General features: G+C 42.0%; 1 protein-coding gene across 1 annotated transcript in view; it reads right to left on the bottom strand.

Moving 5' to 3' along the window:
• Nucleotides 1–27,785, bottom strand: part of PIK3C2G (phosphatidylinositol-4-phosphate 3-kinase catalytic subunit type 2 gamma) — a 278,348-nt gene extending 250,563 nt beyond the window's left edge. The window contains exons 1-5 of the mRNA XM_073335036.1: nucleotides 27,767–27,785; nucleotides 27,635–27,710; nucleotides 20,578–20,735; nucleotides 18,910–19,021; nucleotides 5,467–5,569 (exon numbers count right to left, since the gene is read on the bottom strand). Of these exons, the coding sequence (XP_073191137.1) occupies nucleotides 5,467–5,569; nucleotides 18,910–19,021; nucleotides 20,578–20,735; nucleotides 27,635–27,710; nucleotides 27,767–27,785 (468 nt within the window). The remainder of the gene's footprint in view (nucleotides 1–5,466; nucleotides 5,570–18,909; nucleotides 19,022–20,577; nucleotides 20,736–27,634; nucleotides 27,711–27,766) is intronic.
• Nucleotides 27,786–28,000: the final 215 nt, after the last annotated feature.

The following is a 28,000-nucleotide window of genomic DNA, read 5'->3' on the forward strand; positions in this document are numbered from 1 at the left end:
CAGCTGCAGGCCGGGAGCTCAGCTCTAAAGGCAGAGCCACCAGCAGCAGCAGCGCAGAAGTAGGGATGGCCTGGTCTGGTATTTCCACCCTTACTTCTGCGCTGCGCCCGGCAGAGCTGGGCCGTCAGTCAGCAGCCGCCCCTCTCCAGCCGCCCAGCTCTGCAGGCAGCAGGGCAGACGCAAAGGTGGCAATACCATACCCTGCCATCCTCACTTCTGCCCTGCTGCTGGCGGCGGTGCTGCCTTTAGAGCTGAGCTCCCGGCCTGCAGCTGCCACTCTCCAGCCGCCCAGCTCCGAAGGCAGCGTCGCCACCAGCAGCAGTGCAGAAGTAAGGGTAGCAGCGCCGCAACCCCCCTCCCCTCCCACACATACAATAACCTTGCAATCCCCCCCCCACCCCACCTCGCTCCTTTTTGGATCAAGACCTCTACAATTACAACACTGTCAAAATTAAGGGTTAAATAGCTGAAATCATGAAATTTATGATTTTTAAAATCCTATGACCGTGAAATTGACCAAAGCGTGCCATGAATTTGGTGGGGCCCTAGATATGAGGGCATGCAGTAAGTCTGAGGAAGGGCCCAACTCACCACCGGATTGGGTTGTACGAGAGGAAGCTTAATAGCATGCAATACAGTACAGCCTGTGTCTGTTTAATTATAGCTCCCTCTGGGCCTGCTGCACTGGTTAACATTTCTGTCTGCAAGCAGAACCCTTTCTTTTCTCATGTGAGTCCATTGTTGCAAGGATTCCCTAGGGCTGGAGGAGACCTTTGGTTCTGTGACTTATGCTAGCTCTACAACTGTTAATGTTTTCAGCTGCTATTAGCAACTGAGGCCTGGAGCTCTCACATTCATGTCAGTTATCACCAAGGGCTGATCAATAATTTACTTGAATGTATCATAAAAAGTCACCATCCCTGCTGAATCCCTACTGTACATTATTGATAGTTTAGCGAATTCCTTGAGACAACAAATGTTTTCTAACATCCTGAAAACTGCTAATTTATCTTCGAAGACTGTTATTAACTGCTTAAAATATCAAAGCTTAAAGATTACTTTGTTAGTAATAATTCTACCTAGTAGTTGTAACTATTTCAGGAGAGTTAAATGCCAAGAGCTGCACTTACTCTGTTCTTGGTCTACGTAGTGCATTGCAGTATATTAAGCCTAATTTAGACCTGTTGAATTAGAACAGCGAAGGAGCAGGCTTTTGCATATTAATAGGACAACGATTTTTGTTCTGTTGCAGGATGAGGGATGATTCAACATAGGAAAATACTTCCATATCATTATGTCACTAAGAGTTCCTTAAACATGCAAAAATTATTTTAGGAAACAAAAAATGCATCTCTTACCATTGGGTAACCAATGACTTCATTTTTCTCAATTTGTTAACATTTTTATCGTAAATACACATGCATTAACATAACACTTCTACTACAATGTTATCACCATTAATACTGGTACATTCCACTTAAGCAAAAATGATCTCCAGGGTTCCAACATTTGCCTGAAAATCCCTTTATAGCAGGTGAGGATTCAGTCCTGCTGGAGATTCATACCCCCCCAGATACTAGGTACATGGGAAGGTCTTGCTAGAGAGAGGGAATAGCAGGTGTGGGCTGAGCACTCCTCAGAGAGGAACTCTGAAGGCAGCTAAACTTGTGATGGAGGCTTGGACTAGATTTTGTGCTGTCTCATTTGAAAGTCTGTACATGGACTAAAACCAAACCCCAACAAGGGGTAAGTTTTTGAGCCATTACAGCTTACGTGGATGCATTTTGGAGGCTCTGCTCAAACAATACTTTTTAATATCCTAAGTTGTATACTTATAATATGGCAGTTGTGAAACACAAGATCAAAGAACAAATACAGCGTCCCCATTCCCTGGAGTATTTTACCACTATTCGAAATTGGTTCATCATTTTGTGAGGAAACTACTGTATCTTCCCCCACCCACATAAAATATTTGCCATTCTCAAGATCTTGAAGTGATCACTGATGTCAATGGGAACTTTTGTCCCATGAGGCAATATAAGTGGGCCTCAATATTTTTACAGCATAACCGTTAACTCTGTGGTCTCTACACAGGCTTTATTTGGAGGTCTAATGAGAATCTAACATCTGGAAAATTCAAGTACTAAAAGCTTTTATTCAAGAGAGTTGTGCTTGGTAAAACTCATCTCTCAACATACAAAACCAAATTAAATCCACTGGCTGAAAAAACCTATGATTTCAAGTGAAAATCTGAGGCCAGATTTCTTGCTTTTTCACTCCTTGGCTCAAGACAATTTCCTCTTTCCTTCTGAATACATCATAATAGAATACCAGCTTCCTATGCAAGGAAAAAAATGTACCTTTACAAAAAAAAGTCTTTGGCTGAATTTACTAAACAATTTTGAATATTATTACTGGCCCTCTGAGGGATAACACCATCCTTGATCACACTCATGCATACTCACTTCTCATTGTTAAACAAAACTTTCCTTTTCCTCTGTTTGCTGCTCTTACTTAAGATTTCCGGCTTTTGTGTGTGTGTGTGTGTGTGTGTGTGTGTCTGTGTCTGATTGGCTTCATTTCACTTAAATACACATGATAAAGTTTTAGGGGGGAAAAATCTGATTTTTAAGAGCTCTTCACCAGATGCACAAAACTTCAGGAAGTGGGTAGAAGGAGCTTCTTCCTGTGTTATGACACAGGCCTCAATATGAATCTAAACTCTTTCCCTCAAGTAGTGGTTACTACTAAAATTATGGGATATCAGAGTACCTATTTGTTGCAAGGTAAACAAAATAGAGCAAATTTATCCCTGGAGTTGCATGCACTTATATTAGCTGTGAATTTGGTCTCAGGAGTCTAATGTCGCTACGTCTCCGGATTGCAAATGATTAGCTAACAATGTGAAATATGAACACACAATGCTGGATCTCTTGCCCCCTCCTATTTGCAGTGCACTGTTCCCATCACCTCTCAAAGGCAACCTGCTGTACACACAATATGCTCACTAACTCAGCCGGGCATCTAGGCTTGGGCACCTAGGAATGAGTTAAGGACCTGACAAATGAGAAGAAGAATCTGCCCATCACCATAGGAAATGTAGCCCTCAAGAAATAAATTTATGAGCCATAATATAAGCTGTAAGTACAATTCTTCATTTAGATTTATATTTCAGTTGGAAATGAATAGGTATTTGGTGGCTGAGGACATATTTGATATTGATATATGCCTACCTGTATGTAATCAGTAGTGGGCAAGTGGTCATGCTGTCCTAGTGTTATCCCATATCTATAAGAAACACTATAACCCTTCTTTGTATTTTCCTAAGGAAGATGTCCTCTGGAACCATTTCCCTTTCTGTTGACATTTAAATGAATCAAGGTGGGAAGGCCAGTGGATTTTTCACCAGAATGATTTGGAATTTTTAGTCAACAATTTCATTTTTATGATTGCTAGTTTTGTAATTAAGCAATAAGAGTCGCACATGCAGTGTATTTCTGAATAACTTGCATCAGATTACCCACAACCTTCACTTCCGCAACTCCATGACTATGCTACTATTTATTTCAGAGGACAATATTTAATTACCTAGTGGCTTTAAAATGACAGATAAAACTTTCCATGCCTACCTCTTTCCAGGCAGCTCACCATACTTGAGAATCCCAGAGCACTTTAGAAAAGTTAATTAAGTCTCAAATCTTCTGTGCAATAGATAACTATTGTTATAGCAAGAGCACTAGATGGCGCTCATACATAGAGTCTTACACGTTTTTCTTTTTATTAGTGTGCAAGCATGTTTTTAGCCTTGGAAGAAACTATCATATTGTTAGGTTTGTAAAGCAGATTCTCTTAGGGAACTGTGGCTAGCACCAGGAAGTTTGCTCTATGTTTTAGTCTTTTTAAACTGAGTCAGTTCTTGGGGCAGGGTATCTTCGTGGGAGCCAGGCATTGGTGATTCGGCTGAGATCTCTGAAAGAAGGAACTGTCTGCATGATATTTGTGACCACCTCTGTCCCAGAACTGGTGTGTAGGTATAAATAAAGCAATTTGCTCTAATAATATACCCTGACTCAGTGTCACTGATTTCTCCTACAACAGCAAGCCAAACTGCAAGACCCCGACATCTGCTACAGCACAGCAAAAGGGGTAGTGTGTGTGTGTGTGAGTGAGAGAGAGAGAGCTGCTTACTCCACTCCATAAAAGCTCCACAAACCATCAATTTTCTACAGATCACCTGACATCAGTGAGATGGTAATTACCTTTGGTCACCACTGATCTGAGCCAAATTTGAAATGGTGACTTGGTGATGAAAGCCTCTCTGTCATATATTTCCTGTCTCCTGAACCATCAGTCCTTCTGCTACTAATGGAATCTCAATTACAGATATTTTCAATTGCTTGCAAAAAACCACCACCAACAACAAAAAGAACCCAACAACTTTTGCATACCCTGGTAATGCAAAGTGCAAATAATTTGAACCACTGCTGTATATGATAGCACCTCTGCTTTTATCAGTTAAAAGGTAAAGAAGTCAAAAGATACAGTATGTTTTAAAATATCTTATTTGGTCTCACAACCGCCTTTTTTTTTTAAAAAAAACCCAACAACATTGCAACAGATGAATTACACCGAACCTGACAATTCTTAGGAAGATACATACCAGAACTGGAAAGAAAAGAAACCCTATTTTTTATATTAGAAATCTGTTATCTGATCCAAATTTTCACAGACTCAGGCTAGTAGTTCCAATTACCTCCTTTAGGCAGATATCCTATCTGTGGATAAAGGCAACCCATCTCCAGTCAAAATCACCAAAAACATCAAGGTCTCCTTTGTAGTGTGAAGTTTGGTTTGGAAGAAATTCAAGATTGCCCACAGGGAATAAAATTCATATCTAGCAGCATGATCAGTATCATTAAAGCTCAATAATCCATTCCTAGGTAGTTGAATCACAAATAATCTGAATGAGAATCTCTTCAGATTTAAAGTGCGATAAGACTATGTCTTCAGCAGAAATACATTCTCTCTCATGCACACACAATCAAATACTTAGAATTTCAGTAACCAGGATCTGGATCTGATTTATCTTGTGTAGAACTTTATGGATGTTTGCCCTTAATATGTTTCAAAAATGTACAAGGACCAGCCAGAAAAAAAAAAAAGACAAACTGATATCATGAGTATAGTTCAACTCCAATAAAGTTGAATTCTTCTAACAAAGGTAACATTTGCTCTTCTCATATTCAGATATTCTCTAGGATTACCAAAAGGATAAAGGAAGCCTAACTAGAGGAGAGAAGCAGAAAGACTCAGAATACGTTACATTAATGATGAACTACATTTGAATGTACACTCAAGAGAGCAAACAAGCCCTTTCTGATTATTAATGCAGATGGTTACATGAGAGGATCGGAAAGATTTCATTTCCTCAGGCATATTGAAAGAAACAAGAAAAAAATGACGCACCGATCGAGCCAAACTTTGCTGATAGCTGGTGTCTTTCTGTAGACGAAGCTGAATGGAGGTGGTTGCCTTGCGAAGACTCTCATGACTGCCCAAAGCATGATCACTGCAATTTGGAAGGTGGTAGGGAAGGAGGGGGAGAAAGAACAAACAAAATCATCATTACTCCCCAGCTCCTATTTTTCTCCCACACACTTTCCACCAGGCTCCAGCAACTCATGCTAAGCATCCAAAACATTGTTGTATTACACAAATACAGTGTATTGGATCTATAAAGGATTGTGAGGTTTTGACCATGACTTGTTTTTAAGAGCTGGATGGAAAAAGATTAATAGAATCATCAGTAGGGTTGAAGCTCTGATTTAAAACATGCAAGTTCTGTAAAGGAATGACAATGAAGAAAGATGGAAATAAAAAGATCTTTCCACACTCAAAGCCATACTTTCTCTTTAGAGCCTGTTTGTACTTAAACCTCAAATTACTATGGATTATATTCAAAGCACCTAGGACATAACGTATTATTATTATTTATTTATAATAGTGCCTAGAAGCCCTAGTAATGGATTAGGATCCCATTGTGCTAGGCACTGTACAAATAGAATTAAAAATGGCTCCTACCCCAAGATGTTTACAATCTAGGACAACAGATGGTAACAGACAGTAAAGGGGGTTATGAGGAAAAAAATGAGACCATATTAGCCAGCATCATAGACAGCAGATAATTTGTATTATTTCTATATCTTGATACATAGCTAAATAGAACATCCTGGATGAAAAAAGTGTAGCTGTATTTAGTTGGTATTTAGAGGCTGGGTGGAACAGATAATCTATATTTGCAAATCGACGTAAATGAGCATGGGGCCTGATTCTCAAGTTCCAGAGCTCAAATTGTGCAGTGGACAAGGAGAAGGCAAAAGTGCTTATAAGTCAGTTTTTGATCTCCTCTAATCATAGGGCCACCCGGGGGCCCAAGCAGCCACAGGGCTATTCTACCTTACATCAACTGGAATGGTTCACTAGGGACTGGTCTGTCCAGATTGCAGAGTACTCTGGCTTCACCTAGAGTGCTCCAATAATATTCATACTAGCAGGGGAATTCCCTTGTCATGAGAATCGCCAACCCCCCTGTGCTTCTTTAGAGCAGCTTTCAGTCCTTTTAGCACTGTTGGATCAATGCAAAGGAGACTTCCCCGGGGCTGAGGGTCTGGCCTGGTATTTCTAATTTTATGTGGAAGTTAACATTGTTCCATTGGCTAGCATTTTTAAAAAAAATCAGGTGAAATAATGCACCACTAATTCTCAGTTAAAAGCCAGAACATTTGTTCAAATTGAAAAACTTTAGGGTTTAATGGCATTGATTTTCTGCCATGACAGATTTATTATTGGAACACGTTCACATGCACCATCAGCTACATCTCCAGTGCATGTTCTGACAGGTTCATGTTGCCTCATTCAGGCTCCTGGACATGAGAGCAAGAAGGATTGATCCATATTTATATTGCTTTTTAGCATGGCAAGTTGTTCCAGAGCTCCCTGGACAGGGGTGAAAGTACCTTAAAGAACTTATCAGTACTCTGGAGTCCTGATGAGGGGGCGGGGCCTCAACCAGAAGAGGTGGGGCCTTTAAATCCCCAGGCACTTTAAATCAGGATTTAAAGGGCCTGGGGCTAGGGCTGTGGGAGCAGCAGCTAGGAGCCCCGGGCCCTTTAAATCACCCCGAGCTCCCAGCTGCAGAGGCAACTGAGAGCCCTGGGGTTTGGGGGTGATTTAAAGGGGGCTATTTAAAGGGCCTGGGACCACCACTACCGTCCCAGCCCTTTAACTTGCCACCAGAGCCCTGGTGCCGCTACCCCAGGGCTCTGGCAACAAGGCTCCAGGGACAATTTAAAGGGCCCGGGCTGGATTAACTTTTTGTGAGCCTGACGCCATACATACTTGAGAGCCCTTCTGGGGAAAGAAGAGGTCAGGGGCAAGAGCACAGCGGGGCGTGGTGGTGGTGGGGGGGGGGGAAGGATTGGTCCCCAGCTGGAGCGAGGCAGGGGCTGGGGCAAGATGAGCACAGTGACACATGGGGGGAGAATTAGTCCCTGCTGACTGGAGCAAGGCAGGGGCTGGGGGCAAAAACACAGTGGGGCAGGAGCTAGGGTTGGTCTTTGGAGCAAGGGAGGAACTGGGGGTAAACTGCAAGGGCAGCAGGGCTGGGGAGGGGGTAAACAGGATCTCCCACACACACACCCCTGCCCACATAGAGCGGGTACCTATCTTCTCCCTGGTTCTAGCCCATTCTCTTTGTCTCTCTCTGCACCAAGCTGAGGGTGGAGGTGCACTGAGAACAGGGCTGGGGATGCAGGGTCTGGGAGGGTGTTAGGTTGCAGGAGCAGGCTGGGGGCTGGGGTGCAGGGTCTGTCCAGGAGCTAGAATAAGGGAGGAGGCTCAGGGTTGGGGCAGGAGGTTGGGGTGTGGAGCCCTTACCCAGGGCAGCTCCCATTCGGTGCAAGGGGTGCAGGTGGGTATGTGGGGTGGGGGAGGGTGCAGGAGCTCCCGTTTGGTGCTCAGGGTGGGGGTGGGGATGTGTGTGGGGGGGTGCAGGAGTCAGGGCAGAGGGCTGGGGGTGTGGGCTGGGGTCGCTCCCAGCTCCCTGCCCTGAGCGGCTCATGGCAGGGGGCTAAAGGGGGTATGCCCTGATTCCACCCCCTTCCCCAAGGCCCTGCCCCCACCTCTTTTCTGCTTCCTCATGCCAGCAAACAGCTGTTCGGCAGCAGGGAGAGAAAGTGAGAGGGGGCGGGGGAACGCAGCACACTGGGGGAAGAGGCAGGGGAGGGAGGAGCTGGGCTGCCAGCGGAGCCTGCCCTGCAGCAGCAGGACAGAGCCCCGGGAGAAGGCAACACCAAGCTTCTGCCCCCATAGGAGAGAGCATGGGGGGTGGAGAAAAGCGGCCAGGGCCCCTTCCGAGCGTGGGGCCTTTAAATAGCTGCTGGAGCCCCACCGCCGCTACCCCAGGGCTCCGGCAGCGGGGCTCTGGTGGAAATTTAAAGGGCCCGGGGCTCCAGCCGCTGCTGGGAGCCCCAGGCCCTATGAATTGCCGCCTGGGGAAGCCAGTCCACCCCGGTACAGCGCACTGGCTCTTGCCGTTATGCCGTACGAGGGCGTACTGGCTTCCTTGCACCTCTGTCCCTGGTCCAAGTAGGAGAAACAGGTTTGTAGTGCACATCACAACTTCTGGAGTGCCCTCTCATGCCTGGACAGACCATTACAGAGGACTTTGCCTCTTGTCTGCCCCTGGTGGCCACTTCCTTGGCTGCGATGGTTAGTCCCTGCCCATCATCTTCTCCCCACTCCCTCTCTGGATTTTCTGTGGCTTGGCCCTCCAGCTAAGTCATATAACAATTCACTCCCCATCCAAAATAACAAAAAGTCCAACTTAAATTCTAAATCAAACATCTAAATCACTAGTTCTCCTGCCCCTCTCAAACTTCACTGCTTCCTGGCCCCTGCAGAGCTTCTCTCATCTTACTTCTTCCCAGCAGGATTCTCCTATTGCTTCCTTTCACCGTGGACTTCAGCAGCTTACTTCTGGAGATCCTCCTGCCCCTATCTCAGGCCTCCCCAACAGGAGTTTACTCTATTCCTTGTGGGTCTCTTTCTCTTGTTGCAGGCCCTAACTCCAAGCTTTCCTACCCAGGAGGTACCCTAATCCTAGTGAGTACCTCAGCCTCTTCCCAGAGGGGCACTCCCCTTCTTCTTCCCTCCAAACTCTTCCCCCTTCTGCTGAGTTCCCAGCTCTGTTTAAGGAGTGCTCTGCCTGTTTCACCACCACAGCTGGGGTTAGTCTTTCTAATTCAGCCCCTATTACACACAGCTGGGGTCACTAATTAGCCCTATGTTGTCAGCTCATCAGTGAGGCTAAGGAGTAGCTGCTAAACCATGAACAAGGCTAAGCCTAGCTTGCCTCAAAAGGCCAGCCAGTCCATGACAAGGTTCTTTTCTGGTCCTTTTCTGGCTCTATGAACCTATGACAGAAATAGGGGCTTATAGAATGTGCACGTAGCAGACTAGGAACTATTGCGTCTCACATCGGGGTGTCTAACAGAAAAAAAAGGTTAATTTTAAATCATTAACTAGCACAGCACATGGCTGTCAGATAATTACAAAGGATTCAAAGTTCTGGGGATTTCTGACTTCTATGAGCAAATGCTCTACACCTATCCCACAGTGTAATTAGGAAAAACACAAGCTCCCCATTTTGAAGGTACAAAAGGCAAAATTGCAGAAGTGGCATTTTGTGACAGACACATTGAAGGTCACAGAAGGAGAAACCTATTTCCATCTGATGAAATAAATACCTAGGGCAAGGTCCTTTGACAGTGCTTCTGTACATTTGCAAGATTTCTTAATGTTAAAGGCATACAGTACAGATTTAGAAGTAAGAAAAAGTTAGAGTGCAAAAGCACTAGCTACCACATTGAAATAAAAAAATATCTGTACTGCTGTCATCAGCCCCCCACCACCCAGTCTCTTTACTGCCTCCCTCTCTCTTTCTACACAGTGTTCAAATTCCTCATCCTCACCATTGGGGATCTGCATGGCTGTACCTGCTTCTACATCTCTCCTGTCACTTCCCATCAAGCTCTGATGCTCTGCCCATAGGCTCTGACTCTGTGGGTGCTCCGGGGCTGGAGCACCCATGGGGAAAAATTGGTGGGTGCTCTGCACCCACCTGCAGCTCCCTGCCCCAGCTCACCTCTGCTCCGCCTCCCTCCTTGAGTGCGCTACGCCCCTGCTTCTCCCCCTAGCTCCCAGCGCTTGCGACCACGAAACAGCTGGGGGAGAGGTGGGGCCAGCATGGGGATTTGGGGAAGGAGTCCAATGGGGCAGGGAGGGGCGGAGTTGGGGCAGGGACTTTGGGGAAGGAGTTGGAATGGGGGCAGTGCAGGGGCAGGAGGGGACGGGGCAGGAGTGGAGTCGGGGCGGGGTCAGGCATCCACCAGTGCCGGGAAAAGTTGGCGCCTATGGCTCTGCCCATGCGTCTTGCCTCACTGCTCCCTTGTCACCATCTACTCTTGTCTTCATTATCCCTTTACCAACCCCAAGTCTGTAATGACAGTCCTTTTCCTATAGGCCACTTTTCACCATTGATTTCTGCACCTCCCCTCTTGCCTTACCCTCACGCTATATTACAACTAGTGGAGCAATCGGGAAATTATACGTAACATATTTATGAATCTTAAATCTCTTGACCATGTTCCTATAATTTTCTAGTTTTCCTTTCTGCAAATATTAGTGTGAGTGGACTTTGTTTTGCACAAATGTTTGGAGAAGAGCCTTTTATTCATGCAGATAGTGGGGCATGAATGAGTAGATGGAGCAGGTTAACGACTTTTGAGGAAAACATAATCCAGTCAGAAATCTAGGTCATAAGAAAAAACAGATGGAGCGGTCCATAAAATAGATGTAGTAGTATTCAGCTCCTATTTGTCACAAGTTTATCATGGACTGACAGACTCTATCAATGGCCCAATCCTGGAGCAGTATAAAAGGGCTGCAGCACCCCACAAAACCTGGCCCTCTTTGCATCTGTTACCCCACTATAAAATGGACATAAAAATTAAACAGTCATTTTAAAGGGGTGTCATGTGGATTAGTTAGTATTTTTACAGTGCTTTCAACGATATAAGAAGCACAACATTATTATAAACATGACACATTCTGGAAAATTCCCTTTCGCCTTATTTGTATTACAAATACCTACAGTACAATACAATACCACTTACAGACTTCAGCTGGGATTGTGCTAGGCATTGTACAAACATATAATGAGACACAGCCCAAGCCCTTAACAGCTTACAGTCTAAACAGGCAAGACAGAGACAGAGAGGAAAGAGAGTCACAAACAAGTGAAGTGACTTGCCCAAGGTGACAGAGCAGGTCAATGGCTGCCAGAAATAGACTCCAGGTCTCCTGACTCCCAATTCAGTGTCCCCAGCAACACCATTAATTTCCAACCATATAAAATTCTTTCTGCGTTACTTCTGAATCCTTAGGCAGGCTCTTAAATTTTATTAAAAAACACCTCACTGGAGCAGCATCACGTATGAGAAGGTTAATTTGCAGTGACAAGAGAAAATGGAGGCTTATTTTTATGGAGAACATATTCACCCCAAAATGCAGGCTTCTAATGATCCCAGTCTACACAAATATACCTCTGTCCTTTCTATAATTAATAGTTTAAACTTCACTTGAAGGAAAAACCAGTTTCTATTCAGGCCTTGATTCTCAAAGACTGGAATTAATAAGGAAAAAAAAAAGTGTCACCAGTAAGGTCACAAGCAAGCGTGAGAGTGTAAATTGTAGACTGGAGATGCTCATTTCTAGTCTACATTTCTGTTTACTGTGACTGCTGAATTTAGGCGCAAGATAATTACACAAAAATACACTACAGGAGAATGAAAAGGGAATTCAGCAATATACTAAAGGCAAACTAAAACCCTCCTTCCTGCCTTCAAACAACAGGAAACTTTAAACTTTATAAAAACTGCTGGACTGTGTTCATTTGCTGGCTGTGTGCTGGACTATGTTCATTTGCTTGTTGTGCACTGCAATCAGTTCTTCTTACTAACAACAGCCAGATCAATAAACAAAATGAAACAAAAATAAACTAACATCTTTTTATATAGCAATATGGTATGTTTTACTAGGCACTTTGGAATGCTCTGAGCAAGTGGCCTGTAGCTCTAGAGGCAAAAAGTTTGCAAGGAAGATTGATTCATTACTGGCACATAACAAGAGCTTCTTTGGGTTTGCTGCTAGCAGTGGGAGTCATGAATTATTCAACACAAGCTGCTTAACCCCCAATATAATTTATTTTTATATGGCATCTTTCATAAAGGACATCATAAAACCACTTTGCTGATGCATCCATTCACAAGCTAAAAAGGAAAAAAGCAAAGGACAGTCTGAAGGGAAGATTTAAACAAATAGCATAATACAGGTGGTTTGGACAGGGAAGATCTTCAGCTAGCAGAGATGGACAGGGCAAGAAATAAAAAGATAGAAACAAAGAAGAGGTCAGGTTTGATAGAATGAATTGAACAGGTAGCTAGGAGACTTATGGTATATCTACAGGTGAGCTGATCGGCAAGTCCATCGGCACTGACCATTTTTTTCCCCGGGGGTGCTCCAGCCCCAGAGCACCCACACCTAGATATATAGAAACACATTAAGATCATAGAAGAGGAAATTGCAGTACATCAAGATGGGCTGAGGGAAAGACATAACTAAAGATGAGAGAAGAGGCAGGGACAAACTAAGGATTAATCCTAACAATGCTTTAGAGATGGTGCAAGACAAATTTGTTGGCAAGAGAAATGTAAAAAGGAAAAAAAATGGAATAGCCTGTGACAACTCACAATTTCTGACCTAGGGAGATCTAAGGTAAAGACCAGAAATGGAGCATGGTTCCAACTCAGAATTTCACCAATTACCTATGGGATGAAGCAAAATCCTCAGTATAAAATTCCCTGAACTTTTGGGGATGTTTGAAATCCAGGTTTCTACTGTGGTTCATAAGAAAAAGCCAAGGGGAACATCAGAAGATAATGGACACACGCAAAGGAGGGGGGAATAATAAATTGTTACATCTTAATTTACTTGGCAATGCCATGTGTCATGCTATTCCTAGCTAACACACTAGTATGTATTCTCTCTTTTCCCCAAACACTTCCATTCACTTAAAGCTAATTGATTCCATCATCAAGTATTTCAGATTCTGCTACAGGGGGAATTAACTGCTCTATAATACAGTTCAGTCTGATAACAAATGGAAGCCTCTTATAGAACTTCATGATGCCATCTGGCTCACTAACACCATGGTGTAAGGCAAGTGCATTATATGAACTCTTTTGTGGTTTGGCTTTATGTTCAGGTTCTTCTGAACTATAATGACAAAGAAACAGCAGCACACAATTCTTGTTACTGCTACAAGGTTTCCGTGATGACTATGTTAATGAGGTCAACTGACAACCCTCTGACACCACCTAGTATAGAAAACTCAAACAAGACTCCACATCACAATTCACCCAGGAATTTAAGTGCATTGTCAAATCCTTCCTCAAACAACTCCAAGAGAAACTCTACAACCTCATTCTCCCATGAACCCACTCAGGGACCTTCTACTTGCTTCCCAAGAAACACAAACAAGGGAACCCAGGTAGACTTATCATATCTGGCCTTGGAACTCTTACTGAAGGAATACCAGGACTCATAAGAACCATCCTTAAAAGGCCACATCCCACACAAAGAGCTTGCTTCCTCCAGGACACAACTGACATCCTGCAGAAACTCAGCAACTTTAACAATGCCCCTCAGAATACCATCCATTTCACCTCCCTATTCACCAACATTCCTCACAATGATGGCATAGCTATCCACCTCAAATATCTACAAGACAACACTCAGATACCCACCCCAAACATCCTTTTCACGTCCTCACCCATAGCTATTTTACATTCAACAACAAGCAAACACTTTGCTCAAACCATGGGAACAGTCACGAGTACTAAGATGGCTTCCCAACATGCCAACCTCTTCACAGGCCACATCAAGGAAGAATTTTTGGATGAGGGCACCACAATATATATATATTATATATTATATATATATATATATATATACATACCCAAGATACATCAATGATATTTTCAGCCTCTGGTCAGATGACCTAAACACCCTTATATCTTTCCACCACTACTTCAACAACCACCACCACCCATCAATCAAACTTTCTCTAGGACACTTCTGTGCCAGCATCAAATTTCCAGACATCAGCTTCATCAAAGGAATGCTATAGACAACTGTATCCAAGAAACCCACAGATCACCACACCTACCTTCACAGGTCCAGTAACCACCCCAAACACACAAAGAAATCTGTTATCTACAGCCAGGCACTCAGATATCACAGAGTATGCTCCAAGAGGAAAATCCAGGATATACACCTTAGCATACTTAAAACCTCCTTCACCAAACTAGGACACTCCACCAGAGAAGTAGATAGCATGATTGAATGGGCCACCCAAATAAGAACATAAGAATGGCCATACTGGGTCAGACCAAAGGTCCATCCAGACCAGTATCCTGTCTACCGACAGTGGCCAATGCCAGGTGCCCCAGAGGGAATGAACCTAACAGGTAATGATCTAGTGATCTCTCTCCTGCCATCCATCTCCACCCTCTGACAAACAGAGGCTAGGGACACCGTTCCTTACCCATCCTGGCTAATAGCCATTCATGAACTTAACCTCCATGAATTTATCCAGTTCTCTTTTAAACCCCATTATAGTCCTAGCCTTCACAACCTCCTCAGGCAAGGAGTTCCACAGGTTGACTGTGCGCTGAATGAAGAAGAACTTCCTTTTATTTAAAACTGCTGCCCATTAATTTCATTTGGTGGCCCCTAGTTCTTATATTATGGGAACATAACTTTTCCTTATTCACTTTCTCCACACCACTCATTATTTTATATACCTCTATCATATCCCTCCTTAGTCTCCTCTTTTCCAAGCTGAAAAGTCCTAGCCTCTTTAATCTCTCCTCATATGGGACCCATTCCAAACCCCTAATCATTTTAGTTGCCCTTCTCTGAACCTTTTCCAATGCCAGTATATCTTTTTTGAGATGAGACCACCACATCTGTACACAGTATTCAAGATGTGGGCATACCGTAGATTTATATAAGGGCAATAAGATATTCTCTAACCCTTTTTTAATGATTCCGAACATCCCGTTTGCTTTTTTGACTACCGCTGCACACTGCATGGACGTCTTCAGAGAACTATCCACAATGACTCCAAGATCTCTTTCCTGATTAGTTGTAGCTAAATTAGCCCCCCCCATCATATTGTATGTATAGTTGGGGTTATTTTTTCCAATATGCATTACTTTACATTTATCCACATTAAATTTCATTTGATATTTCACTTAGGTTTGTGAGATCTTTTTGAAGTTCTTCAGTCTGCTTTGGTCTTAACTATCTTGAGCAGTTTAGTATCCTCTGCAAACTTCGCCACCTCACCATTTACCCCTTTCTCCAGATCATTTATGAATAAGTTGAATAGGATTGGTCCTAGGACTGACCCTTGGGGAACACCACAAGTTCAACCTCTCCATTCTGAAAATTGACCATTTATTCCTACCCTTTGTTCCCTGTCTTTTAACCATTTCTCAATCCATGAAAGAATCTTCCCTCTTATCCCATGACAACTTAATTTACATAAGAGCCTTTGGTGAGGGACCTTGTCAAAGGTTTTCTGGAAATCTAAGTACACTATGTCCACTGGATCCCCCTTGTCCACATGTTTGTTGACCCCTTTGAAGAACTCTAATAGATTAGTAAGACATGATCTCCCTTTACAGAAACCATGTTGACTTTTGGCCAACAGTTTATGTTCTTCTATGTGTCTGACAATTTTATTCTTTACTATTGTTTCAACTAATTTGCTCGGAACTGATGTTACACTTACCAGTCTGTAATTGCCGGGATCACCTCTAGAGCCCTTTTAAAATATTGGCGTTACATTAGCTATCTTTCAGTCATTGGGTACAGAAGCGGATTTAAAGGACAGGTTACAAACCATAGTTAATAGTTCCACAATTTCACATTTGAGTTCTTTCAGAACTCTTGGGTGAATACCATCTGGTCCCCGTGACTTGACACTGTTAAGTTTCTCAATTAATTCAAAAACCTTCAATCTGTGACAATTCCTCAGATTTGTCACCTACAAAACATGGCTTGAGAGAAATACCTTGAGAGATCTTGTTTCAATACAGGAAAAAACCCCTCCAATCACATACTCCTATTTGTCACTTGATACCCCATATGGGTTGCAGTGTAGGGTGGCATCAAACAATTACTACCCGTACTTTGCGGGAACCACTTTCTGAAATAAATCTTTCCTGCTCTTTCCCCCTCCCCCCCCCCCTTTCTGGTCTTCAAAAATCTTACCAAGTTCATCATCAGAATCAAGCTCCCCATGGACCAGGACACATCAAAGTAGCACTAGACTCTGCCACAACAATAGCTGCTAACCCTGCAAGCATATCTCCACTGCTATAATGTTCAATACCCCCCACAACACACCTTTCAAGATCCATGGATCCTACACATGCCTATCAACACAAGGTGTACCTCATCCAGTGCACTAAATGCCCCAATAACAACTATGTGAGTGAAATGAGACAATTACTACACTCTCGAATGAACTCGCACAGAAAAATAAAGACAAAAAAACAACACCTACCACCTGCACAAGACCTTCAAAAGACAGACATGGGAGCTTAAATTCACAACTTTGGTAGACCCTAAAAAGCATGATCTTAATAAAGATACTCTATTTATAGCTTATTACACAATCTGTAGCCCACTAAACCCCCTCTTCCCTTTTCTTCTTTTCTTTTTGTGTAGATCAGTTAATGGGCCACTTGAATGGTCTCTTAAGAGTATGTGTTAACTACTTTTGCCATACAATCTGCTCTGCCTTGTATTTAGCTGTGACACTTTAAGTACCTTTCCCAGACCTGAAGAAGAGTTCTGTGCAGCTCAGTGGTTTTCAACCTGTGGTTCATGGATCCCTGGGGGTCGGCAGACTATGTCTAAGATTTACAAAGGGGTCCGTTTCTCCACTCAAAATCTTTTAGGGATCCACAAATGAAAAAAAAAAAAAAAAGGTTGAAAACCACTGGTGTAGCTCAACAGCTTGCTTCTTTCACAAACAGAAGTTGGTCCAATAAAAGATATTCCCTGACCCACTTTGTTTCTCCAATATCCTGGGACTAACACAGCTACAGAGAGCACTGCAAACATGATTTGGAGAGCTTATTCTGGAATTTAGCACTGACGTATTCCAAGAAGAATTTTGCATGAGCACTTCTGATTTTACATCTATATTAACAACAAGGGAGTGGGGAAAGAGCAGCTCACATTCATAGACATCTCAGATACAGGGCCAAATTGATCCTTCAAGTAATCCTTCAGGCTTCACATTAAGTTGCCCTGGGGATGAGTTTGGCCTAGGGTTTCAAGATCTCTTTTAGAGTACGCTGAGGATGATCAGGAAGAGGCAGGAAAAAGGGGAAGATGAAAGCACAGCATAGCATAGAATTACAACAGTTGAGGCCAGAACTGCAGCTCAATGCCTTTTGCACTACACTGAAGGAGCAAAGCAAGCAGCTGAGAACATTATTGACCTTGTTTTGCTGCTAATGAGACATGCAGAGATTCTGCAAGTGCAGGAATTTAGCAGTTCCCTATTGATGAGTTCTTCCAAAAGTGAAAATAAACTGTTCAGAACGTACTGTACACTGTACCGAGACACAGTGAGCTCATCCTAAGTACAATTACTTGTTATTTTTTCGTTAGCAATTAGTTTGAAATGAGAAAGAGCTTTTTCCCCCCCTTCTAAACAAACCCAGTCTCTCTTATGCAACAGTGTGATCAAGTAATGGAGGTAAGGTGCTTGAATTGCCTGTCATTTGTTCCAGTTTTACACCAGCGTAACAATACTGTCTTGTTTATGCAGGTGTAAGCACTTGGAGAATCACACACAGTGAGGTCTAAATGACCAAACCCTACACCCTGAGTTGCAAAATATAATTCATCACAGACATGTGAAATCAGTTACTAGTGAGGGAGAAACCTATAAAAAGTTACAACTAGTACATGTGTATATCATCATCCAACTTCAAGTAATTTCTAAGTTCAAAAGTTCCTGGCTAATGATACCCAGAAAGGCCTCTTTCTGCCATGTATGTTCTCTCTTCACAACCGGACATTCAGCGACAACTGGGTGTCTTCACTTTCTCTACACTGATGGAAAGAAACGCTGTCCCAGTAGGCAACGTTTCATAATCATACTTCCCATGTATTAAGTGGTGTACATCTTTGAAGAGCTGCACAAACATTAATTAACTCATCCTCATAACTCATCCCTGCAGTAAGAAGTTGGCAATGTTATCCCCATTTTATGGATGGAGAAACAGACAGCTCAGCCCAATGCAACCTTGGCATTAGAAAAAAAAGAGATGCTGATGAAGAAACTGAGGCAGACAGGGAGATGAAATAACTTGTACAAGGCCACGGGGGGAGTAAATAGAAGAGCTGAGATTCAAGTTCAGGAGTACTAGCTCCCTGTCTCATGCTTATTTCTCTAGACCACATTCCCTTCTCAGTACCCTACAGTATAAGCACAATTTGAGATAGGCATGAACCAAACTCCATGGTTCAATACCTTCCGAGGCTCGAGGAAGGTGGGATCTAAGATTAGTGATGTGACCATTGCTTTTGCATCTTTCCCTTTGGATCTGTTTTGTTTACAAATGTAGTACATCAGTATTCAGGTGCATAGCTTAAATGATCGAATACGTAATCAATACCATCTCTTAATGAGATACTTACTTTTGCAAAAATTCATCACACCCATAAACACTTAGAAAACACTCTTCCTGGGCTGGATATTGATTTGTACAATGGAGAATCTCTACAATTAAGTTGCGGACAATACAGCTAGCTGTAAACAAAGAGAAGAAGAAAAAATTAATAGCAGCTTGGTAGAGAGCTGCAGGCTATATCGTTGAGCAGAGAAAATGGAAGTCATAATGTGACTGCTAACTTTTGCTGCAGTATAGCTCCACCTAGAGGAATTAGAATGAACCACACCTTATTTAATAATTTTTTTCTGGCTTTACACACTCTGAGGAAGATTGAGTTGTCATTCATACAATCCTAGCAAGTCACTGACCTCACCCCGGTTTTGAAAGAAACAGGAAAGTCTGTCAGGAATCTAGAATTATAAACTTATCAATTCTGAATCAGAGATGGCAGAACCAAAAAACTAGTTATTCCCACTGAAATCTATAAACTCAGTTTTCTCCTCTTGAAATTGTGTGTACTATTCTCAAAAGTGAATACAACCTAATGCAAAAAAAGAGGGCATGATGAAGGCTCTGCGCCTGCAGAAGACCCCAGGATATGCCAGAGATTTGTTTGTCACTGCAACCAGCCACATCCATTTCATGTAGCCATACGCAATGGGCACAGCAATGATACAAAGATTTGTGCAATCAGCCCATGATAAATCTACTCTAGTAGTTACATTCTTCCATAACCCTGCTCCAAATTTTTAGGTCACTTTCCATTTCAGAGATTTTCTCCCCCCCACCTATTTTTGAGTATCTGATCCAAAATCAGAAAAGATGTATGTATAGTTGGATTGTGAATTCTGGGAAGCAAATCACAATATAAGTAACTAAATTTGCCATTATAGGCATAAAGAACTTGCCCTACCAGACTAGATTATTGGTGTCTCAAGTCTGATACACTCCCTCTAACAATGGCCAGCATCTGATTCTTCAGAATGAAGGCAAAGATCTCCCACAATATACCTAGTCAATTGTGCAATGCAGCACACAGGGAAAATAATTCCTTCCAAACTTCTGTGACAATCTGATTGCCCAAAGCTAACAATCCGAATCACCAAAGCAGAGGTTGATTTTCATTTCAATTCTTCATTCATGCTATTTCCTTACTGCTAAAAAAAAAATTAAAATGTTCATTTAAAGGTTCATTTTAAAGTTTAAGGTGTTAAAACCATTTGTGTTTTAGTGATCTCTTGGAGAGCAGACAGAAAAATTAAATGCTCACAATCAAACTGAAGGCCTTAAAAATAAAAGTGGCCAGATTCACATTTATGCACTGGCTGCTTTGTACTGCCTTAGTGACACAAGGCAGCTGTGAGCCTGGCTTAACCAACCCATTAAACTAAAGTAGCACAAAGAAGCCAGATCATATTGGTGAATCTGGACCAAAAATATTTAAGCTACTTGCATTTAGATCAGGCCAATCAATGCTGATTGTTTTTCATGCAAAATTGATATTTTCTCTTGTATTTCTCATGAAAAAAAAATTGGCACTTTCAATCTGCTCCCCCCACCCCACACCCTCCCTCCAAAAAAACAATAACAACCTTAAAATGGAATAGTACCAAGTACCTCACAAGATGTTTGTGTATTTTAGTAGAACTGAAGAACTGAATTCTGGAAGGCTAAAGAAACCCAAAGCACTTACCACATGGTGTAAGATGCAGTGGAGGAGATGAACAGTTTGTCAAAATGCTAACTTTGAATTTTGATTTACAAAGGATCTCATCTGATAATGTTGTTGTGACACTCCAAATCTTCCCAGTATTTGTCTTCAAATCAAAAGCAGGATATGCGTCTCTGATTCTGGAGAGAACATATGATATATTTATAGATTTGTCTCTCCTGTCACTTAAGACAAAACTACCCCAATATGCCAAAAACAACAGTATAGTTAGATATTAGGGAAAAAATACATGATGATGAAGGGTACATTGATGCTATGAACAAATCTACTTCTGTCAGACACCTCGGTGAGATAACTGTTGCCTATTTCATGTTTTATTAAATAAGAGAACCACTGGTAAAATCTCCATTGATTACAGTATGCAATATTATGAACAGAATCACTGTGTGGGTCTGATCCTAATCCCACTAAAGTCAAAAGGAGTTTAGCCAGAGACGTCACTGTATTGTGATCAAAATAATTTCACCATGGTGCAACGAGTGTATTCTGTTAAACTAAGTAAACCCATTTAGTCATGTCCGAATAATGGTGACATCATAGCAGAATTTTTGGAAGCCTTCTCAATCCATTGCTGAATTTCAAGCACTCAGTAAGGTGATCTTCCAGTGATTTGCCACACACCATTCATCCATCTCCTCACTGGTTGCTGTCTACTATGATTCCCTCCCCCGCTTCCATCTCTGTACCTAATGGGACCAAAATACATACATTTGCGACTGATTTCTGACATCAGGGTCTGCTTCTCTCCAACAATATTTCTAACATAGAAAAAAAGATGAATGCCTATCTGCAGGATATGCAAGAGAGTCTTCACCAGCACCACATTTCAAAAGCTGCAATTTTCTTCTTGTCAGCAGCATTAACTTCCCAAGCTTCACATCTATAAATCACTATGGAAAAAAATGAGGCTTTTTATGAGTCACGCCCTCATACATTTTGAGATGCCATGGTTTTTCCAGTTTCTTAAGGGAGACCATAACTGAGTAAGCCATCCCTAGTCTTTTACCAATTTCCTTAGAACAGCATCCTTAGTTGGATATATATGATCCCAGATAATTAAATTCATCTACTGCCACTACAGTTTGTCTGTTAATCCTGATGCCCACTTGCATCTCATTTTTGTTAATCATGTCAAGGTACAAGCACTTTGTTTTCATCGCATACAGGAATAGTCCATATTCCACACAAACTATTTTCATAGACTCCAACATGTATTGCATTGGTGGTTGTAGAAAAGAGCGTCATGTCAACATACCTTAGGTTAGCTAAGAGATGTTCACTAATGGAAATCCCAGCTCCTTTCACTTTGTCAAAACCATTCAAGGCTCATAGAATCATAGAATATCAGGGTTGGAAGGGACCCCAGAAGGTCATCTAGTCCAACCCCCTGCTCAAAGCAGGACCAATTCCCAGTTAAATCATCCCAGCCAGGGCTTTGTCAAGCCTGACCTTAAAAACCTCTAAGGAAGGAGATTCTACCACCTCCCTAGGTAACGCATTCCAGTGTTTCACCACCCTCTTAGTGAAAAAGTTTTTCCTAATATCCAATCTAAACCTCCCCCACTGCAACTTGAGACCATTACTCCTCGTTCTGTCATCTGCTACCATTGAGAACAGTCTAGAGCCATCCTCTTTGGAACCCCCTTTCAGGTAGTTGAAAGCAGCTATCAAATCCCCCCTCATTCGTCTCTTCTGCAGGCTAAACAATCCCAGCTCCCTCAGCCTCTCCTCATAACTCATGTGTTCCAGTCCCCTAATCATTTTCGTTGCCCTTCGCTGGACTCTCTCCAATTTATCCACATCCTTCTTGAAGTGTGGGGCCCAAAACTGGACACAGTACTCCAGATGAGGCCTCACCAATGTCGAATAGAGGGGGACGATCACGTCCCTCGATCTGCTCGCTATGCCCCTACTTATACATCCCAAAATGCCATTGGCCTTCTTGGCAACAAGGGCACACTGCTGACTCATATCCAGCTTCTCGTCCACTGTCACCCCTAGGTCCTTTTCCGCAGAACTTCTGCCTAGCCGTTCAGTCCCTAGTCTGTAGCAGTGCATTGGGTTCTTCCGTCCTCAGTACAGGACCCTGCACTTATCCTTATTGAACCTCATCAGATTTCTTTTGGCCCAATCCTCCAATTTGTCTAGGTCTTTCTGTATCCTATCCCTCCCCTCCAGCGTATCTACCACTCCTCCCAGTTTAGTATCATCCGCAAATTTGCTGAGAGTGCAATCCACACCATCCTCCAGATCATTTATGAAGATATTGAACAAAACCAGCCCCAGGACCGACCCCTGGGGTACTCCACTTGATACCGGCTGCCAACTAGATATGGAGCCATTGATCACTACCCGTTGAGCCCGACAATCTAGCCAGCTTTCTACCCACCTTGTAGTGCAGAGTCTTGGAGACTAAATACATGGTTGCCTCACACCTTGCCCAGTGGAAAACCACTCACCATTGCCTATTGCTGTCTGCACTGTGGTCTGCTAGAGACTTGTAATAAATTCAATTAGATGCTTTGTCTGCCAGTATCCTTCAAAGATACAAACTGTCATGCTGGATGGTGTAAAATACTTCTGAGTAGCCAATTAAGCACATACTCAATGTGTGCTTGTACTCTCTGCATTTTTCAATGAGACTATGGATATCCTCAGTTTGATCATGTGTGACTTGGCCCTTTCAGAAACCAGCTTTTTCTGGTGGTATTCCTGTTTCTATTGTTTGTTGCATGTGATCCTGGATTATATAGAGCAGAATTTCGCCTGCATGCAACATCAAGGAGATGTACGATAGTTATTACACTCTATTATGCCTCCCTTCTTTGGTAAGGGCATAGAAATTCCCTTTGTCCATTCTCCTGGCCAATTTCCAGTCATCCGTACATAATTATATGTTTTCCATATATAATCAGCACTGCATTTGCCAATCATTTTTTAACAATTCTTCAGGCATGTTGTCTACCTTTGGTGTTTCTCAGTCTTCATTTTCATAATAGCACACACCACTTACTCTCACAGGGTTAATGTCTCATTCTCTCTTTTCTGTTGTCCTGTACCATAGGTGGTTCTGGGGAGGCATATAGATTGGCACCATAATCTCTCCACCTGCATTTAATATCACCCTTAGTGAGAACTCTGCCGTCATGATCTTTTATTAGGTTTGATCACAGGGTAAACCTTTTGGTAAGAAGCCTGACCGCTGTAAACAGAATTGTGTGTTATTATTCTCTTTACAATTTCCAAGTTCCATAGATTTTGCTCTTATATATTCACTCTCATCTTGTTCTATTAAAGCAATGTTCTTAATGACAGATTTCTAAGAAGATAGTGTAACTAGCTTTGGGCACATAAACTTACAGATACTAAGGCCTCAGCAAAGATTGAATACAGCGAGTCAAAACATTTCAAAATTCTTCAACAAGCAAGGGCACATTTTCTGTGCAAAATCTGACACACAAAAAATTGTATCTGTTTTCAACCAGCTCTAGGATCAAACCTGGAACATTCATCAGCAGAAATATAGGCTTCTCCTATTTAAATTTAAGGAAACTCCTGTAGATGTATATAGGTAAACTGTTCTAGTCACTAAGTCAAGCCACTAAAGGGAAATCTGAGACTACATAAGTGAATTATATACTGCCTCTCCTTCCAATTACCAGAGGTCGATTTCAAGTCCCCTTTGGTGTGTCATTGAAAGTTAGAGACACCATGATTCTCAGCTGGGATTGAACTTGCAAATACACTCTACTGCATCAGATAGGAGTACATATCCTACCAATTGAGGCTTTACATTTCACTAATTGACCTGCATTTTTAGTAGCTAAAATAAAATATTCTTTAGTAAGCACTTTGCTTTCTTTTGTGCTCAAGCAGCATACTGTATGTTGAGTTGGCAGCATTTTATATGGTCTCTGATTACAGTACATTTTGTGGCATAGTTCTCTGTATAATTCTCTTCATTAGAAGGTTATTTCATAGAATCACAGAATATTAGGGTTGGAAGAGATCTCAGGAGGTCATCTAGTCCAATCCCCTGCTCAAAGCAGGACAACACCAACTAAATCATCCCAGCCAGGGCTTTGTAAAGCCAGGCCTTAAAAACGAATAAGGATGGAGATTCCACCACTTCCCTAGGTAACCCATTCCAGGGCTTCACCACCCCCCTAGTGAAATAGTATTTCCTAATATCCAACCTAGACCTCCCGATTGCAACATGAGACCATTGCTTCTTGTTCTGTCATTTGCCATCACTGAGAACAGCCTAGACCCATCCTCTTTGGAACCACCCTTCAGGTAGTTGAAGGCGGCTATCAAATCCCCCCTCACTCTTCTCTTCCGAAGACTAAATAACCCCAGTTGCCTCAGCCTCTCCTCATAAGTCATGTGCCCCAGCCCCCTAATAATTTTTGTTGCCCTCTGCTGGACCCTTTCCAATTTGTCCACATCCCTTCTGTAGTGGAGGGACAAAAGCTGGACACAATACTCCAGGTGTAGCCTCACCAGTGCTGAATAGAGGGGAATCATCACTTCCATCGGTCTGCTGGCAATGCTCCTACTAAGGCAGCCCAATATGCTGTTGGCCTTCTTGGTAACAAGGGCACACTGCTGACTCATACCCAGCTTCTCGTCCACTGTAATCCCCAGGTCCTCAGAACTGCTGCTTAGCCATTCGGTCCCCAGCCTATAGCAGTTCATGGGATTCTTCCTTCCTAAGTGCAGGACTCTGCACTTGTCCTTGTTGAACCACACCAGATTTCTTTTGGCCCATCCTCCAATTTGTTTAGTTCACTCTGAACAAAACTGGTCCCAGGCACTCTGCTTGATACCGGCTGCCAACTAGACATGGAGCCATTGATGACTACCCATTGAGCCCGACAATCTAGCCAGCTTTCTATCCACCTTATAGTCCATTCATCCAATCCATACTTCTTTAACTTGCCCTGGCAAGAATACTGCTCCTGATGAAATCAGTAGGAGTTGAAGAAATCCAACACCTCATAGCAGTGAACCTTGAGACTGTCAATTTGGCATTTTTCACCAGTGTCAAATTCATTTGAAAAAGGATTCTGAAACTATCCATGGAAGAACATTTGCTAAAGCCTTTTCCATAATTGTACCAAGAAACCTGGTAAAGAGATTATGGAAACTGCTTTAAAGTTGATATGTATACAATGAAACATTTCAATTATGGGTTGCCACCTGTACAAATATTACCTGGAGAAAAATATAATGGGTTTCTATTTGAGTTACTAGCTGGAGCTGTAAGTTTGCATGATGTAGAGTTTGAATTATATATCTTGCCTCTGATTTATAAAACCTGATAGTTACTAAGATTTTTTAGGGACTTGGGGGAAGCTCAGTAAGACTGAATGGGTTAGTTGTGTGCAAATCTAATTGAGATTTTTCTTGGTCTTTTCCTTAGTGTGACATTATCTCCTCAGGATGCTTTCTTATTTTGATAAAACAAAAAGAAAGGGTTTGCCACCGTCACACACAAAACAAGCTATGACCAAGTAGAAACAGATTAATAGAAATTAATCTTCCTAACACTGTAAATAAACTCATTAATTCAGAAAATCAATAGGAGGCTTTTCCTGTAAGTGGAGTAAAAAGTTAAATGTATGTTTGGACAGAACAATCTGAGTATCTGACAGGAAAGTATGTCATGTGGAATAGGCCTTCATGAATCTGATGCTATTAGAATGGGGTCTGGAGTCAGACTGATGCACTATGAAAAAAGGGAAACAGAGAAATCTCTGATGCAGCATATTTGGGGGATGGACAACCCCCTCACGGAGCTAAAAATATATTCAGCTAATTTGAGAGCCATTAACATGAATTAGAAAACATTTTTATGAAGACAGGTCTTGACAGACCTTGCAAAAAACTGACTCAATATCTAAATTTAAATGGATTATATATATTTAAATACCTAAAATGGGTCGTTGGGGGAAAAATAGTATGTGACCATGTTACTAAAGACTATCATAATAAATACAAATACTGAGACTCAACTGAGGTTGTATGGGCAACCTTCAATCTTATATTTCTTAATGTTCTTGGTTTTAAAAAAATGAAATTTCTAATTTTTTAAAAAGAAAACTGAAAGAAAGAAGAAAATTAATTTTACCATATGGGACTGTAACAGCCCAACTCTATCCAACTCAGCAGGGTTGGAACACTAAGGTAGTACCTGGTAGCAATAATAGCCTATTATCCTCTAAGTGGAACAGCCACTGGAGTGGAATGTAACACAGTTTGTCAGTGGGTTACACTGTTGTTTTCTAGACAAAAGTGGAATGTTAGGTATCAAGATTCTGAGGTTCTATCCCCGGCTTTGGGAGAGGAGTGCTTGGACATTAATGAACAGCTTGTGCTCAATAATCAGGGTTTATCAATGGAACAGATGAAATTTGAACTCATGATATTCAGGCTCCCAGCCCAGTGCACCTTTACTTAGGCCAGAGGGTATTTTGCTGAAGGAAAATGAGTGAGCAGGCAGGCAGTTAACTTCAGGCGTGGCAATATATGCAGTGCAGATGAACTGTTTAGAAAATTTAAGGGACAAGTGCCAATTCTGCTCTACTATACATGTGCAGATGGTAATTATCCAAAACTTTAAAACTTGGCCAAAACACAGTTTTCATGAGAACAACAAAAAACACTTCTCCAGTACCAGGATCATCTCCCAGCCAACTTTCAATTTCTGGCTGCAAACCCCAGAAGCACTAGAGCTGGTCAAAAAGGTGGCATGAAACATCTTTTATGTTCAATACACTGAAAAACATCAATTTTGAAGAGGTCAATTTACTTCTTAGTAACAAAAAGGGAGGTAAGGAGAGAAAATATTTTTTCTACCACACTTCCTCGTTCATATTCATCTCTAAACCAAAATTAAGAGTTTTTCCTTATTTAAAAGACATTGAAATTATGGCATTGTTCAGAAATAATCATCCAATTAATATTAGCGAGATAAATGTCATAGTTGGTTGAATAAAGTTTTTTCATTACTTACTTCTTCACTCCATTGCAGAAGGAGGCAATACTTTCATTACTCCCTTGATCCGCTTCAACCAGCTGGATAGACCAATCTGCAAGCTAAAAATACCAAAATTAAACCAGAAGAAATAAAGCTCACTTTATTTACCTAAGGAAAACTGAATCATCTAGTGAGTTCAGCAACATCATCTTGCAATAGATTTCATGAGGGCTAAATCCTCATACCTCAGCACAATTTCACTTACTTAGATGGGTCTCCAGTGAGCATAAATCACCCACTGGATTCCACTGAAGTATCAAAAGATTTCATTGGTAACTCAGCAAATACAATGCACTCTGATCCTCAGCAGTCCGTAATTTAATTTTTGTTTCTATTTGTAAA

This window comes from Lepidochelys kempii, chromosome 1 (assembly GCF_965140265.1).
Source record: "Lepidochelys kempii isolate rLepKem1 chromosome 1, rLepKem1.hap2, whole genome shotgun sequence".
Classification (NCBI taxonomy): domain Eukaryota; kingdom Metazoa; phylum Chordata; order Testudines; family Cheloniidae; genus Lepidochelys; species Lepidochelys kempii.